The sequence below is a fragment of the Uranotaenia lowii genome, chromosome 2 (genome assembly GCF_029784155.1).
Source record: "Uranotaenia lowii strain MFRU-FL chromosome 2, ASM2978415v1, whole genome shotgun sequence".
NCBI lineage: Eukaryota > Metazoa > Arthropoda > Insecta > Diptera > Culicidae > Uranotaenia > Uranotaenia lowii.
The window spans coordinates 400,150,586-400,168,404 of NC_073692.1; the positions used below are offsets into that span (position 1 = coordinate 400,150,586).

A 17,819-nucleotide genomic window follows, 5' to 3' on the forward strand; every position below is an offset into this window, starting at 1 on the left:
AGTTTTGAGCTTTCTACACAAATTGACCTCCGCTTACATTCTTCACCACCTTTTCACTTCTGAAAGTGAAGTACTAGATTGTCGAAAGTCTGTGTTTTGTTACCAGTTCACCAGCGACGTTTCAAAAAAATATTAAAATTCACAATAAAAATAGTGCAACGGAAAAAGGCAGAATAACCCAAGTAGGGAGACCAGGTGCCTGAAAAATTGAAATGGAAAATTTTTCAACTTGGAATCGAAATATATTTGTAACATTGTTACAAATAATGATAATAAAATTCCGAGGAAGATCCATAATATTTGAATTTAAATTAATTGAGCTTGTTTTAAGATCCCTCGATTCTTCTAGGCGATACTAGCGCCAAACGCTATAATAAAATTTTGGGTCCAACTATACATTAAGAGAATTAATCAATCAGGAATCGACACGTTATTACGGGAACTACGGTTAGGGAAACGTGGGCTTTTACCGCCAAATCCAATTCAGAGGTATCATTTCTAGTGGTACTTCTGAGGTGACAAGTAGTGCCGTAGAAAAGCCAAAAGCGTATCGCTAAAATTAGTGACCACTGTGCGGAGTTAATCGTAATATTGGTTGAAAAATTAGCTAACACCACATAAAGCTAATGGAATTAATTTTGAAGGAGAACTTTCTAATGAATGTTTTGGTCCGGGCATAACGCTACACGTGCCCTCTCCCCGCAGTACCGAAAGTGGATTTCCGGAACGACGGACTTCGTGCTGAACATCTGACCGGAACAAGATTGGGAAACCCTGCAGAACACACGGACAGGAAACTTCAGTGTGTACTTTTGAGAGCTCCCTTGGCCGACAGCATAACTGCATCACCCCTTTGAGGCTGGGTCATTCGGCCGAAAGTCATGAGGCCGAAAGCCATTCCGCCGAAGCTCATTTAGCCGATGGACGTTAGGCTATCTGGCCGAACAGGACACTAGGCCGAATGGGTTATTCGGCCGACGATTATCCAGCCGAATGCTTTTAGGCCGAAAGGACGCAAGGCCAAAAGAATGTTCGGCCTAATGAACACTAGGCCGAAAGGTGATAAGGCCGAATGGTCGTAAGGCCGAAAGGTCGTAAGGCCGAATGGATGCTAGGCCGAAAAGTCGTAAGGCCGAACGGTCATGTGGTCGAATGGTCGTCATGAATGGTTGCTAGGTCAATAAGAAATCTTTTACACTTGTCTGCATGCTAGGCCGAATGGTCATGAGGCCGAATGGTCGTTAGGCCGAATGGCTGTTAGGTCGAATGGACGATAGGCCGAATTTTCATAAGGCAGAATGGTCACAAGGCCGGATGGTTATTAGACTGAACGGTCGTAAAGCCGAATGGACGATAGGCCGAATGGTCGCAAAGCCGAATGGTCGAATCCGGCCTTGCATCCATTCGGCCTGATGACCATTCGGCCTGATGACTATTCGGCCCAAGTACTGACCGGCCTAACATGTAAGAAAGCGATAATATGTCTTATAGGCCTAGCATAAATTCGGCCAAATGGCCATTCAGCCTAACAACCATTCGGCCTAGTGGCTATTCGGCCTAACGACCTTCTAGTATCCATTTGGCCTTACGACCATTCGGCCTAATGACCATTCGGCCTAACGATCTTTCGGCCTAGCATCCATTTGGCCTAGCATCCATTCGATCTTACGAACACTCGGACTTACGACCTTTCGGCCTTACGACCTTTCTGCCTTACGTCCTTTAGGCCTAACGACCATTCGGCCTAATGACCATTCGGCCAAATGGCCATTCGGCCTAGTGACCATTCGGCCTAATGACCATTCGGTCTATCGTCCATTCGGCCTAATGACCGTTCGGCCAAATAACCTTCGGCCTAATGTCCCATTCGGCCTATTGTCCTATTCGGCCGAATATCCGTCGGCCTTTTAACCTATTCGGCCTGGTGACCTTCGGCCTAACATTTTTCGACCTATCGGCCTTCGGCCGAATGTCCGGCTCCCACCCCTTTATGCTGCTGGTGAAAACCGCGACGCCGACCGACTCACCTTAGTCGCCGAACATCTACGACACTCAACGTGGACACAAACCCGCAGGCGAAATACAGGTGATGTAAGAAGAAAGTTCCTTCAAGAGGAAAAACTCCGGCGTTTATTTGAAGTCTTAATCGTGATTACTTAGGACAAGATCCTTAGGACAAGAATTGGTTCGTTCAGAGATTTTTTTTTTTATCAATAAGAATTGAAAAAAATAACGTTTCGGTTTCTCGTTGGTTGGTCCTCTTTTGTGTGCCAGGATTTAAAATGACCCTAAGAGTCTCATCGGGCCTTTAAGACTTGCGACTTTGCAGCAGCTTGCTGCCTGGCACGAAAGCAAAGCCGTTGCTTTTCTCGTGCGCGTTACATATTTTTGTATACATGAAGCTCTGCAGGTTAAGCTGCTATGATGTAGTGCTGGTTTGGTTAATGTTGACAGACGGATGTTTGCTCTTATTTCAATATCAGCAGTAAGTTTGAGTCCCTCAAAAAGCTGATTAGTAAGACATATTTGGTGTCGGGTATATTTAGTGTATGCAGCATTTGAGGTTTTATGGTCTATGGTCTATAGGCGTTCTCTAAGTCACGTAATTCGTTTAAGCGAGCCATGCTATCGCCGTTGTTGATCCTTTTCCTTGCCTTTCGAAGCCGGTTACGCAGGTTACGGAGTTCAGGATTCGACCAAGGTTGACGAGATGCAGAACGAGAACTCCGTTTTTTAATTGGAATAACATCTCGGAAAATCCGTTCAATGTGTCGTAAAAAATTCCCACCACGTGATCGGTTGAGCCAACTAAAATGTTTTGCCAATTTATTGCAGCCAAGGATTCGTTGAGCGATTCAAAATTGCAACGTTAAAACTGCGGTGAATCCGTGCGCCCATGGTGGATTATCAACATACATATGTATATACAGAAGATGCGCATCAATTCGGATGTCCAACTTAGGATAAATAAAATATTTTGAAAATCAACCAATGTTTTAAATTTTCCATTTTGGTTCGAATCATAAATTAAAATTGTGACCTTCCGGAGCTCATATTGCTTTAATGTGCTGGTCTACTTATTTCCATAATGTGTGAAATTCACACACTAAAGTGTGAAATATTTGTCAGTGTAGTGGAAATATGGTTGAATTTTCACTTGGAAATCTTTGAACAGTTCCCCATGGAACTCAGGAGTCCAGGTGAAAATACATCAGTTCCAGTTCTGCTATTAAATTTGACTTATTAGTAAAGAATTACATCGAAACGGGTCCACTTGCTTGTAGGTTAAAAGCGGGCTTCTCACAGTCATGAATTTTTATCTTCGAGAAGTGCGTTTATGTGGAACTTTTCCCGAATTTCAGATGTCTTATAAAATTGCCCTTATTATTGAACTTTAAAGTACTACAGTCTGCCTCCAATTCAATAAAATGATGTAGTAGATATCCAGTTGATTATTTTTGGCTTTAGTTCCTATTTTTCATAACTTTCTGATGAAAATATTGCATAGTATTTTAACTGCTTTTCCATGAGAACTCATAGTTGTCGGAGCAGGAATTTTAATTAGCCACAACAGAAATGCACTTTCTTTGAGAAGGTCAACAAGAATGAAGTGAACTTAACTTCCAAAAGTTTTTTTTGTTAAAATGTTGAGGCAAAAAAAACAAATGGCTTTCAAATTTTCACATCATCGCATTGTTGAATTTGAAGAAAAATTAATCAAAATAAATTTTCGCTTCGATGGTTTACCGAAACCATCGAAGCAGCTTATCGTAAGGCAGATCGCGATGAAATCTCCCACTGACGAACACGTGCCGAGTAGGTAACTAGAACCTATGAGAGACGCATCAAAATCTGCTGGATGCTGCTTTCACGAAACAAACGACAGCACACACTCATCCAATTCTTCACGGCTGGCTGATTTTAATGAGACGGGTCGGTTGGGTCACCGGGTCTCTTCGACTACACTTTTCCGTGTTGTGTATGGTGGGTGACATCCAATACCGTACGGAGGAGCAGTCACCCTGACATCCACCCACACAGATTGCTCCTCTGTCCAGTTCAACGATTGAAGCTTGTATAGAATAGAACTGGTCATCGCCAAATGTTTTTTTCTCGGAAACAACCTACCAACTACAGGGAAGAAATCGGTTCGTTAAATCAATGCAACTCCGATTTCGCGAAATTTAAATTACGCCTCGCTTGTTCCGGTATGGTTGTTCAAAATTGGTCCGGAAAAGAGATCAGCCTTTTCGGAACACACCTCGTCCGGAGGACGTTGGAGGTGGGGGTTGCGTATTCTTTATTTTTAATTTAAATTTCAATTCTCTCCAACCCCCCGAAGTTGGGGGATCCGAGGGCATTATTTCAATTTTCGGGGTGGTAAAGTTTGGGAAGGTGAGAGGCGAGGCAAGCCTAAGCATTATGCGGGATGTTGTTGATTAAGCGTCGTTGTTGTTTCTTGGGATGTTGTTGCATCCTAGAGCTTGTGCAACTATCGATGTGACTGTGTTTAGAGAGTCGTCTCCTTCTCCTAACTATTCATCGTTGGAAATCGCCGGGCAAAGCTCGTGTTGGGATTCAATTCGACAGTAACATCAAATTTGAATTAATTATTCAATGTTTGATTTCGTGCGGTGGTCGTTCTATAGTTCAGGCCAAGTTTGGTGCATCATCGGATGCTGTTTCGGGACACATCTCGAGCAAAGAGGAGGCCGGCCATTCAGCGCTGTTGCTGATGATGATGATGCTGATGGTGGTTGGATTTCTGTGGTCCAGGCCTAATGTCCTTCCCAGATGAACGGTGGTGTTGCCCAGTTTTGTCCGTTAGAGCTGCTCCTGAGGGTCACCATGGCGGCCAGGAAGTGAGGTCCTTGAGGAATAAACAGAACATGTGACCGGGAGAAGAGAAAGAGGCATCCAAAAGTAACATGATGACACATCACACAGAGGAAATCTTGTTGTTGAGTTTGAGGGTTTTCCCGTGAGGTGGCTTTCAGCTTACCGATATGATGATGAGGAGGATGGGAAGCCGTCGGGCGCCATAGAATGCAACCGGAAGTGGGGAGCGTATGTAGAAATACAATTTCGATCTCTGGACCGGAACAACGACGAAAACGCAACGACGAAACGCTGCCTGGCTGCTACAGGATGTATAGCGAGCGATTTTGGAGCAATATTTACTTGCAATATATTATGTTTACCATTAAACCGCCCCGTTTTCCCGTGGTTTCCCGGTGAAAGTGCACCACCGACCGGGTTGGTATGTGCCTTCACTTTTGCGATCTCTGCTGCCCGCGTTTTGTCGAGGAACGCAATTGGAATGGGTGTACAGAAAGGCGCCACAGCACGTATAGATGATGTGCTTGAGATCAGGGGTGCCAACAAATGTTTCTCAATTGATAACTTCCGAATTCCCGGATTCTGAATCCAGAGTCTAACTTCAGAACTAGGTTATGAGTCTTCTTTCGAACCTGATATCTAGATTACTAATCTGAATATCGAATTAGAGTTCAGAATCTGACTTCTGATTTTCCAGAAATAATACTGATTCAGATCACAAACGCCACCGACCGTGACTTAGAGGATAACGTTCAAGTCTTCTATGTCAGAGGTCATGAGATCGAGTCTTAGTCACGGACTCTTTCTGTAGGCTGGTGGTGTTAGCATTAGTAAGTTGCCAACCATTATATTCTTGAAAGATGTACGCGTTAGTCTCAAGAAGAATTTAGATCTTTCCAAAGAAATTTGAAGTTTCACTGAGATTTTGTATTTGTGTGATCGCTCTACAAAAAAAAAACATGATCCCGATCCTAGATCTCAGATGCCGCTCCCATTGTAATCCTCACCCTGAGCCCAGTTTGTGTTCTCGGAACTTGAACCTGAACCTGATCCTTAACCCGGATCATAAATCTCAATTTTAGTCCTGTTCCTAGACCTTGATCCTTGAGGGTGGTCCAATTCCCAAGTTCCATTGTCAAATTCCCTTTTTTCAATTTTTACCCCATTTTAAAACTGCAAACAAATATGTTTACATAGATTTATTTACCAATATTTATTTAATATAAATACGTGAAAGTGAGTGGAAGAATATAATATTTTTAATCATTTTTATTTAAAAAAAAAAGTTATAATCCACACAATAAAATTCCGGATCTAACCTCAAGCCTGATTCTTAATGAGCAGTTTGGAAACATGTGTTTCCTTAGAGTGAGACCTCGAAAAATAGGTATTTCGATTGGAATTCTGAATTGAAATTTTAAAAATTAATCTGATGCTGAAATTTGCAAAAGTGCACAATGAAGAACAAAATCTCTCGATATTTGAAATATCGAACCACCTTCCGGGCATTCCTGTTTGATCCTCATCCCAGATACTGATACTAGTTTCTGGATCGTAAATTCTTGATTTTCAACCTTGACCTAACATTCTGCTTCCAAAACATGATACTGTGTCCAAATCCTGGATTCTAAAGTCAGTTCTTATAACTTTTTCATTGGATTTAGACCCTGATCCTGATTCTGTCTCCTGCCTGGCCCTCAACTATGATCCAAGTCCGAATACTGACACTGGATTCGGATCCTGATCTTATCTGTCTCCTTGATCCTTATTTGCAGCCTGGAAGTTGATTTCGAATTCATATTTTGGATCCTGATCTTTGTTCAGATTCTTATCCCGGATCCCGAATCCCGGTACCGGATTATGATTCTGTATCCTTATGCTGATCCTGAGCCTAATCATGATTCCAATCCTCATCTTAGTCGTCATTATGACTCTGATTTAAGTTCCTGATCCTATATTCTCCTATTGGACTCTGATCCAAGGTTGCCGAAAAAAAAACTCTGTGCTTTAACGAAAAAACTGATTTTCTGTGATTTTTCCCAAAAATTCTATGACGGGTTTCTGTGATGGAAACAGCGTTTATTTCATTAAAAAGCTATGAAAAATTGATTAATACCAATCTGATCATGTTTTTCCAAGACAAAATAATCTGAAAAAAATTTATTTTGGAAATACAGACCTTCGTTCGATTATGACAACATTAAATTTTGGCAACATCCGAGCAAAACCGTACGTTTTTGGCAAAATCCAAAAAAGGTCAATTTTTTATTTTCGATTTTCATTCCAAATTAATCAAAATTAATGTAAAACATAATATTGGCATGATTTTTTTTTTCAATTTAGCCTAATTATATTAGTTTTAATCAGTAAAAACATGATTTTTCCCTTGTTTTACTGCTTAAAACTAATATAATTAAGCCATATTATGTTTTACCTACATCAATTTTGATTAATTTGAAATAAAAATAAAAAATAAAAAAGTGACTTCAAAACCGTTCGATTTTGGCAACATTCGATTTTGGCAACATAGAATTTACGGGTGTGTTGCAAAAAAACGAACAGGGTCGTTTGTACAAAATTTAAAAAATCTGTGAATATTTCCAAAATGTTGTGTTTTAATGTGGTGTTTTTCCAGATTCTGTGAAAAAGTTTTGCTCAAAATTCTGTGAAATTTAAGATTTTTCTGTTATTTCGGCAACCTTTCTCTGATTCTGATCTTGATTCCGAGACCAAGATCAGGATCAGAGTTCCCTCAAGATCTTGATTCATGGATCTAAGATCTTGATCTCGGATTCTAGATCTCTCAATCCTGATCCAGGTACCTCGACCCTGATTTCAATCCAGATCCTTGATTAAGAATCTCGGCTTCTAATTCTAGATCCTCATCCCGGATTCTTATTGTCAGTTTGACCCTAGAATTTCTTTCTGGATTCAGATTCTCGATCCTGGTCCTGGATTCAGATGCTGGATTCTAATGATGTGTTCTTACGCTGATCTCAAATCCTCATTCTAAACCTCAACTCTAATCCTAGGCTTGATCACGGCCATGATCCCAACTCTTCTCCTATATCTGGTTTTACATCTTGTTGCTTTAACCTTCATCTCGGAGTCTGTTCCGTTCAAGACTCTGATTCTGATTTTGGTCACAGACCTTTCTAATTCGTGGATCATGATCCTGATTCGTGGATCTAGGATCTTGATTTCGGATTCTAGATCTTAAATCCTGACCCTGGTACCTGGACCCTAATTTGAATCTGATCTAAAACAGACGAGCAGGAATGCAATGAGCGGGGTAGGTAGACCGACTAGAGTGTGATCTGGCGAATGTGGGGTGTCCAAGAAATTGAACCGAGTGAATTTCAGGAATAATTTTCATCAAGTTATGTCGCGAGAGAAAATAAAAAAAATTGTACCATGATCTTGCCTCGATCCGGATCCGGATCTTTAATTTTGATCCTAGACCCTGATCCAGAATCTCGACTCCTGATCCTAGATCATGATCTTCAATCCTGATCTTATTGACCATCGAAATTGATTTCGGATTCAGATTCTCGATACTGATTCCGGATTCCGATGCTGGATCCTGATCCCAGGCCTCGGTGCCGGATTCCGATAATGTATTCTTATGCTGATCCTGAACCTGGAGCCTAATTTTCATCTTTCTGATTCGTGGATCCAGGATCTTGATTTCGGATTCTAGATCTTAAATCCTGACCCTGGTACCTGGACCCTACATAATTTGTATCTAATCTGAACCATGATGAGCAGACGAGCAGACGAGCGAGGTAGTTAGACCAAGTGGAGCGTGATCTGACGAATTTGGAATGTCCGAGAAATTGCTTGGTCCAAGTAAATTTTAGGAGTTATGTTCATCAAGTTATGTCTTGAAATGAAATACTATGAAAACAAAAAAAAATTAAACCCTGATCTTGTATCTTTGACCTCGATCCGGATTCTGATCTTTAATCCTGTTCCTGGGCCCTGATCGTCTATTCTGATTACGGTTTTCGATCCTGATCCAGAATCTCGACTCCTGATCCTAGATCATGATCTTATTAACCATAGAAATTGATTTCTGATTCAGATTCTCGATACTGATTCCGGATTCCGATGCCGGATTTTGATCATGTATTTTTATTTTGATCCTGAACCTGGAGCCTAATCTTCATCTTGATTACTGTCGGATTCTTTGATCCTCTTCGGACAACAATTTCAAAAACTTCACTTAAATTCAACCGTTGCCAATGACGATCTTAATCCTCTTCTTGACCGTGATCCTGATTCTGATTTCGGATCTTAATCTTACATTCTGACATTGAACTCTGATCCTGACCTTTGTCCTGGACGACTCTGGTCAGTTTTGAATCTTGATTTCAGGTTCCGATTTAAATCTTGATCGTGCATTTTAGATCCTGATCTCGGATAATGGATCCTGGATCATGGAGCTTGATCCTGATCCTCAATATTGATTCTAAACTCTGTCTTCAGATACTGATTTCGGATTTTGATTCGGATCAACAGCCTCGGACCTCAATGGGGAAACCTGGTGCTGATCATGGATCATTATTCTGGATTTTGAACCTAATAAGACGTATACTAATTCCGATCCCGGATTCTGCTCATTAATACCTTAAGTAACACTGATAGTTTTGTAAAACTTCTCAAGCCTTTTATGAAACCAAAACTTGATCTAGAAGCGTGTTACAAAACTTTGAATTGAGGTTGCCAGATTGCCCGGTTTTATTCCGGGTTTGCCCGGATATTTTATACATAATTTAGAAACAATTCGGCCCGGCCCGATTGCTCGGATTTTATTGAAAAATGCCTGTATTTTGCCCGGATTTATTGACTATTTTTTGGCAAATCAAACAAAAAAGAAACAAATTGTGTTGTAATTTTTTTTTTATTTATGCTTCCAAAACGAAATTTTTTTAGCCAGTTTTATAGAAATAATCATGGAAGGTTTTTTGGAAACGTTAAATAGAATTTGAAATCTGTCTATAAATTTTATTAACATTTTTTTTTTATTTTTTTTAATTTTTGTTCAGTAAAATCTGGGTTTTGATAAACCCAAACAACCAAAAGTCACATATTTACTTGAATTAAGGCATTGGAAGTTGCATATTGGCTGACAAGAGAATCAACTACCCAATTCCCATTAGTGAACTTTATGTACTCATTATTGAACTTGAAAGTTGCAAAAGTGATTAATATGTACGTTCTATGTGACCTGTTTTGCCCAATTCCCATTAGTGAACTATATGTACTCATTAATCAACTTGAAAGTTGCAAAACTGACTTATACGTACGTTGTACGAGACTTAAGTCACATAAAAGGCACAAAAGTGCTCAAAACGGGATTTGGTGAGTCACATAAAGAGCACAAAAGTGCTCAAAACGGGATTTGGTAAATCACAAAAAGTGCATTGAGGTGCTTTCAAAATCAAATCACCTCTTTGAGTTTTAGTTTCAGTTTGAACAACATCTAGGTGTGGTCTAGTGGTAGCGTGTTCGATTCTCATCACGAAGGTCGGGGTTCGATCCCCAAGCCGGGTAAGTTTTTTTTCAATAAGTAATTTGGTAATTGAGTGACCGTTCTGATGCGATAAATGTAGGAAAGGTAGGAAAGAAGTAATTGAGCAGTTTGTCGATTTTGGAATCCGGCGCGTGGCATCATGGCGGCTCCATATACAGAACATAGTAAACAATCAAAAGAAGGTTATATGAATCGATGCCAAGGGTGCAGTTGAGATAGAGAGATTTTTTGCTCATTTTACTTTTTTTTTGGAAGCTGAATTAAAAGGCCGCTGGAAGCTGAATAGAAGATCATTGAGACTTGTTTTGGAACTTGAAAGCACCAATAAGCACTTAAATATTGAGCTGCATAGAACGTACTCCATATCGATGATGGGGCTGAGTAAGCGTTTTTGTACCTGTTTCATGGGACTTTTGGTTGCTTGGGAAATTTGCCCGGCTTTTGCCCGGATTTTGATCGGATTTTGCCAGGTTTTTATATTGATTTGCCTGGATTTTCCGGCCCGGATACGTGCTGAAAAAATTTTGGCAACCTTACTTTAAATGCTTCTGGGTACAGCTTCTCATCCCTATTTCCCTGGTCCGGACCTTAGGTCTTGATTTCCGCATGATTTCTCTATGCCTGATTCAGAATTTTGATCCTTGATCCTAATGTTAATCCAGGAACCTGGATTCTTGCCCTGATTACGGATTCTGGATTCTGATGATAAAGGTTGCCAAAATTTTGTTTAAGCACGTATCCGGCCGGACAAATCTGGACTATTTTATCTCAAAACCTGGGCATTTGATTAAAAATTGTCGACCGAAAATCCGCGCCATGTTAGTGCAAATTTGGTCAAATGTCAAGAAACATAACACAAAAAAAATGTTTTTCATCAAAACTCGTCGGCAGGTTTTAAATCGTATTTTAAGCTTCCAAAAAAAACCTTTCATGATTATTTCAAAAAATTTGTTTAAAAAATTTAGTTTTGCACCAATTCGCAACACTATTTGTTTTTTTTTTCTTTTTTGATTTGGCAAATAAAGAGAATAACACCGGTAAAAATACAGGATTTTTTCAATGAAATTCGGGCAACCGGCCGGATAAAACCGGACAATCTGGGAACCTCATTCTCGATCCTTTATCTTGATTCTAGATTCTGACCCTAATACGGAAACTGGTTTCGTATCACTAACAAAATGCCAATAATAACTCAAAATTTACTAATTTTGATCAAGCCAAAATTTAAGAAAAGTTTGGCGAGTGGCACGGAAAAGCACAGTCGGTTCCATCCGTTTTCGAATTTAAATTTGTACCGTCACGTCGTCAAAAAAAAACCAAGTTGGCACCTCTGCTCGCCCGAAACCAGAGAGCCTAACGCGCTCCTCCGGTGGGAATCCGGATGTAGCAACATCATCACAAGAAGAAGGTACATCGGTGCGCTTTTCGTTATACCAAACCGTACCAACCCACTTCCTCACATCCTCGGCGTTTCCGGGGGGGTTTCAAGTTTTGATCCGAGTGAACCGTGCTGAGTGGGAGTTAGTTGCAACGATGATGATGAAGGGAAACACAAGCAAGCAAGTGCATCGTCGTCCGACGGATGCATTTCTTGCATGCGCTGGTCCTAGTGTGCCCGATTTTCGTCTGTAAATGTGTTGTGGTGGGTTGTTTCCGCGCCTCGCGCGTATTTACACATATTTAATGAAGTCTTGCGATTCCGGACGGACGTCAGCTTCCAATTTCGGTGCAACTGGCAGGGGGTCGTGCGTATGGTCCTGTTTTGCATCTCCAGGATGCACTTCTTCCCAATCGGGCAATGCTGGTGAGCTCGGCTGCAGCAACGATGAAGATGTATTCGACTAGGTGCGTTCCCCGTTTTCCGCCGGCCGTCGTTGTCTTGTGTCAAAGATAGGGTGCGTCGTCGCCGCCGTATGCGTATGCGTGTTTATCCTGTTCGAACGCAACGGTAGGTTTCGCTGGAAAGTTGGGATAGGATCGATTCGCCAACCTCCCGCGCATTTCTGATGCTGGTCCTAACCTTGGCACACTCTCAAAAGACCAGCCCCACGGAGCCCCACATGTATACTTTCGGGGGTTTCCGCTGCACTCTCACACGCAGATGGCGCTAGCGAAGGAGCTGTTCCGGTATTGCGTACCACCAGCAGCGGCAACAGAGTGGCAAGAAAATACAAACAACGACGCGGGGAAAACTTCCCAATAACAGAAACGGCAGCAGCAGCGAATTGAGATGTGTGCGAGTGTATTGCCATCGTCGTCGTTCGCCTTTTTGGCCAAATCCTGACAGTTTCGTGGCGGCGACGGCCTCCTCACAAGGGTGGGTGCGCGCGCATTTCTTTTCCGAGGGCCTTCCAACCGACAACCGGGAGAGAGCCTTCTTTTCATATTTCGGTTAAATATTTCTTAGTTTTATTACTTTCATTGCACACATAATAAAATACAACGGTTGACGGGGACGACGACTGGTGGCCTGTTGGGTAGCTGGGCGACGCTGAGCGACGGTTTCGAATTCGGGATGATGTGTGTTTCACAAAAACTTCCAAACACCATCCGGAACTTCCCCAAGATTTGGACAGGGAGAAACGGAAGAAGCCCGCGTCCCGAGAGGGGGGAGCTGTTGGAGCCCATTAAAGTCATATGACAGAAAATCAATATTTCTAGAAGAGATGGGTATTCTAAAATCTGCTGTACATGTCGTTGTCGTCAGCAGGCAGCCAGGCAAGAGTGAGATGAGTGAATAGAGAAATCATGTTCCTGGAAACGGATTTTCGGGGATCAGGCTTCATCGGGGTGGTTGTTTTTGTGCCCCCCCTCTCTTTTTCCTAAGGATGAGGGCTGTGCTGCAGCGAGGAAGGAATTAGTCCAAAGGGGGTCCAGAATTGGAGGATGCGTGCGTTTGCAATTTATCGGCAAAAGGGATGAGATCTCCATCGAACTTTACCTCTAGTTTTGCTGTCCAAAATAATGGTGTAGGGCTTTTGGAGCCTTCCTTTTGCGAATAATGTAGGTACATAGGTGCACGTAGATGTTGTCTTTGTGCGTAGATGCAGCAAGGCTTTCGCCTGCCTGGCATTTTCTATTGAATTTTATATTTTAATTGGAAATTTTCTGGTTGTCATGGTCATTGGTTTTTGGAATTTTCTTTGTAAAACTGTCGACATACGCATTCTTGTTTGAAGCCTTACGGTTAGTACTATTGCTTGATTTCGTATTTTGGGGATACTTTTCATTCGATGGAAAAAATTCCAGAAATTTAGAGTTCGGTATCCCTTTTTTTAACAAAGAAAAAACTGGAATGGATCTGAGCATTTTTGAAAGAAATTTCCTAAACCAAAATGTCTCCTACAGAAAGTATGTGTTTTAAGTTTGAGAAGATTTTCGTTATTAATTTTTTTCAACAAAAAATAGTTTCCTCAATGTTTCCTGAATGTTTTAGCTCTTCATTCCTGAATATTTTTGATAAAAACTTTAAGTTTGAGAAGCTCAAAATAAATTTTCTTCATGGTGGATCCCCATAAACATATCTCAGTATCAGAAAAGAATGAAGACAAGACAACGAATATGAAATCCTATACTTTGTCTGGGTGAAAAAAAACTGTTACTTCCGAGAAAATTGTTACCCAATCTAAAATCTTCAATTCGAAGATTTAAGTAATATTTGACAGTATTGCCCGAAATACTCAAAAAAAAATTGTCGATCTGTGTTATGTGTCTCAAAAAAAAAAATTGAATAAGCTATACTGTCTTCAGAATTGAGGATAAAAATTCAGATTTGGAATTATGATTCAAAATTCAGGTTCAGAATTCAGAATTCAGAATTTAGCATTCAGAATTCAGAATTCAGAATTCAGAATTCAGAATTCAGAATTCAGAATTCAGAATTCAGAATTCAGAATTCAGAATTCAGAATTCAGAATTCAGAATTCAGAATTCAGAATTCAGAATTCAGAATTCAGAATTCAGAATTCAGATTCAGAATTCAGATTCAGAATTCAGGTTCAGAATTAAGATTCAGATTCAGAATTTAGAATCAGAATTCCGATTCAGAATACCAATTAATAATTTAAATTCAGAATTCAGATTCAGAATTCAGATTCAATTTCAAATCCAGAATTCAGATTCAATTTCAAATCCAGAATTCAGAATCAGAAATCAGATTCAGAATTCAGATTCAGATTTCAGATTCAGAATTCAGATTCAGAATTCAGAATTCAGAATTCAGATTCAGATTCAGATTCAGAATTCAGAATTCAGAATTCAGAATTCAGAATTCAGAATTCAGATTCAGAATTCAAATTCAGAATTCAGATCCAGAATTCAGATTCAGAATTCAGATTCAGAATTCAGATTCAGAATTCAGATTCAGAATTCAGATTCAGAATTCAGAATCAGAATTCAGAATCAGAATTCAGAATCAGAATTCAGAATCAGAATTCAGATTCAGAATTGAGATTCAGAATTGAGATTCAGAATTCAGATTCAGAATTCAGACTCAGAATTCAGATTCATAATTCAGCTTCAGAATTCAGATTCAGAATTCAGATTCAGAATTCAGATTCAGAATTCAGATTCAGAATTCAGATTCAGAATTCAGATTCAGAATTCAGATTCAGAATTCAGATTCAGAATTCAGAATTTAGAATTCAGATTCAGAATTCGGATTCAGAATTCAGATTCAGAATTCAGATTCAGAATTCAGATTCAGAATTCAGATTCAGAATTCAGATTCAGAATTCAGATTCAGAATTCAGATTCAGAATTCAGATTCAGAATTCAGATTCAGAATTCAGATTCAGAATTCAGATTCAGAATTCAGATTCAGAATTCAGAATTCAGATTCAGAATTCAGATTCAGAATTCAGATTCAGAATTCAGATTCAGAATTCAGATTCAGAATTCAGATTCAGAATTCAGATTCAGAATTCAGATTCAGAATTCAGATTCAGAATTCAGATTCAGAATTCAGATTCAGAATTCAGATTCAGAATTCAGATTCAGAATTCAGATTCAGAATTCAGATTCAGAATTCAGATTCAGAATTCAGATTCAGAATTCAGATTCAGAATTCAGATTCAGAATTCAGATTCAGAATTCAGATTCAGAATTCAGATTCAGAATTCAGATTCAGAATTCAGATTCAGAATTCAGATTCAGAATTCAGATTCAGAATTCAAAATTCAGATTCAGAATTCAGATTCAGAATTAAGATTCAGAATTCAGATTCAGAATTCAGATTCAGAATTCAGATTCAGAATTCAGATTCAGAATTCAGATTCAGAATTCAGATTCAGAATTTAGAATGCAGATTTCAGAACTTAGAATGCAGATTTCAGAATTCAGATTTATAAATTCAGAATAAGAATTCATACTCAAAATTCAGATCGAGAATTCATACTCAAAATTCAGATCGAGAATTCATACTCAAAATTCAGATCGAGAATTCATATTCTAAATCCTGAGTGATAGCTACACTAAATATGACATTAGCCATTCTTTCTTGGAATTAATTTTTGTTTCGATTAGACTAAAAGCCAGGTATTTATGTCTTGGAATCAAGTGGCAGTTTGTGCTTCTTGATGAAGTAGCTGATGAATTGGATCTTTTCGATGTTTATCCAATCGGTCGGGATTCCGATTCCCTTAGATCCCCGAATCACATTTCAATCCAGCGAGAACATTCTTAAACTAGCTAGCTATTTAGACAAAGTTATTCTACTAAAATCGTTTACCTGTTTCCATTGTTTTAGGCGTAAGTTACCTAGTAGGAATTTTGGAAATGGCTAAAATCGAACCCGAACGGATTCCGCTGGGCGGCCGCTGCAGCCGCGGCCGCCGCCATCATACTATTTTGCGCCGCCAGATGGTGATGGGACTGGTGATGATGCGAAGGAACATTGTGATGACTCTGTTGCTGCTGTTGCTGCTGCTGATGCTGTTGTTGATGTTGAGAATGTTGTTGCTGTTGCTGATGTTGTTGCTGTTGGTGATGGTGATGATAACCAGAACTAGATGCCGACAAGGCCTGTTGTTGTTGTTGAGCCGACTGTTGCTGTTGCTGGATTTGTTGTTGTTGCTGCTGCTGCTGCTGTTGATGATGCATTGATGATTGATGTTGTTGATGCTGCTGCAAACTGCTTCCAAATCCTTGATATTGGGATTGCTGCAGCTGTTGCTGGTGTGATTGTTGTTGATTGCTGCTGCTATTGTTCTGCTGACTGCTTCCGGTGCTGTTATTGTTGCTTGCATTGTTGTTAGTTGCTTGTTGTTGTTGTTGGTGGTGGTGGTGGTGTTGATGGTGCTGTTGACTCTGCGGAGCTGTCTGCGATGATTGAGATCCAGCAACAGCGGGCTCTTTACGAGCCCCATATTGTCATTCTCCTGAGGCCGTTATGGTGGTCCATTGCCACGGGCTGTTGTAGGCACTAGCACCAGACGCGGCGGAACTGTTTCCTCCGGAAGTGTTGCCAGTTGCTGGCGTTGTTGCCGTCACGTTACCCGGAGTTTTCTGGGCACTGGAAAGGGGAAAGAGAGAAGATTGTTAAGTTTTTTGTTGAGAGTATATTTGAAATTTTTAATAATTTTGAACCTTTTACTGAGATACATTTTGTTAAAAAATGTCTGGGTTCCTACTACAGGAAGAACCAGAAGATGCGGAACAGGATCCCACGTTGATCGAACATTTTGAATTCTATCACCATTAGTAAAAATAAGTCTGCCAACTTGAATATAAAGAAGCCTCTACCCTAACATTGCAGCAACGGTGCATCCACTCGTAGGATGACTCCGCCACCTTATCTCACTCCAGTTTATAAATTTTAACTTTAGCATCGCACACGATGTGCATCACAACAACATCAAGAACAACCAACCATCGCCCATAGCAGCAGCAACAAGAGCACATAAAAGAGCATCCAGTTCTTGCTTGGGCCGCCGATGCAGTTTGGGTGATGCACTCGCGTTGTTGCTCGCATCACAACAACAACAACAACCGAATGCTGCGGCAACCGCCACGCCATCAATCCATCTATCCATCCATCCATGTACACAGAGAACTGCTTGCTCACTCACTTGATGACCCTAGATTTGGCTGGCTGACTGACTCATTGACGAAGGTAGGGGAGATGGAGGATGGCAAGAAGGGTAGCAATATATAGATTGCAAATAAATGTACTTTGGATAGTGGACGAAGACGTACGTTTTCTTAAGATTTTCAACAACAAAAATCTGTAAAATTTCCTTTAAATGTGCATAACTCTGGACCAGGAGCCTGATCACAAACAAAAGTCACAATAACAATTCGCCTAGAACTTCCATATTAGTTCCAAAAAATTCGTAATTAGTTCATTGAAGAACACGAAATAAACATTGGCTCTCCTAATATTGTAAGGTGCTTAAAATGCACTCGTTAAAAAGTCTAAGTCAAGAAAATACTCAAGAGAAAGAAT

At 40.2% G+C, this 17,819-nt stretch overlaps 2 protein-coding genes across 2 annotated transcripts in view; both read right to left on the reverse strand.

Annotated features, from left to right (window-relative positions):
• Window positions 1–16,735, reverse strand: part of LOC129744190 (nuclear control of ATPase protein 2-like) — a 35,281-nt gene extending 18,546 nt beyond the window's left edge. The window contains exon 1 of the mRNA XM_055736602.1: window positions 16,104–16,735. Coding sequence (XP_055592577.1) covers window positions 16,133–16,474 — 342 coding nt within the window. The 5' untranslated portion in view covers window positions 16,475–16,735 and the 3' untranslated portion in view covers window positions 16,104–16,132. The remainder of the gene's footprint in view (window positions 1–16,103) is intronic.
• LOC129744189 (serine-rich adhesin for platelets) overlaps window positions 16,735–17,819 on the reverse strand; it is a 50,791-nt gene continuing 49,706 nt past the window's right edge. Inside the window, exon 2 of the mRNA XM_055736601.1 lies at window positions 16,735–16,886. Coding sequence (XP_055592576.1) covers window positions 16,745–16,886 — 142 coding nt within the window. The 3' untranslated portion in view covers window positions 16,735–16,744. The remainder of the gene's footprint in view (window positions 16,887–17,819) is intronic.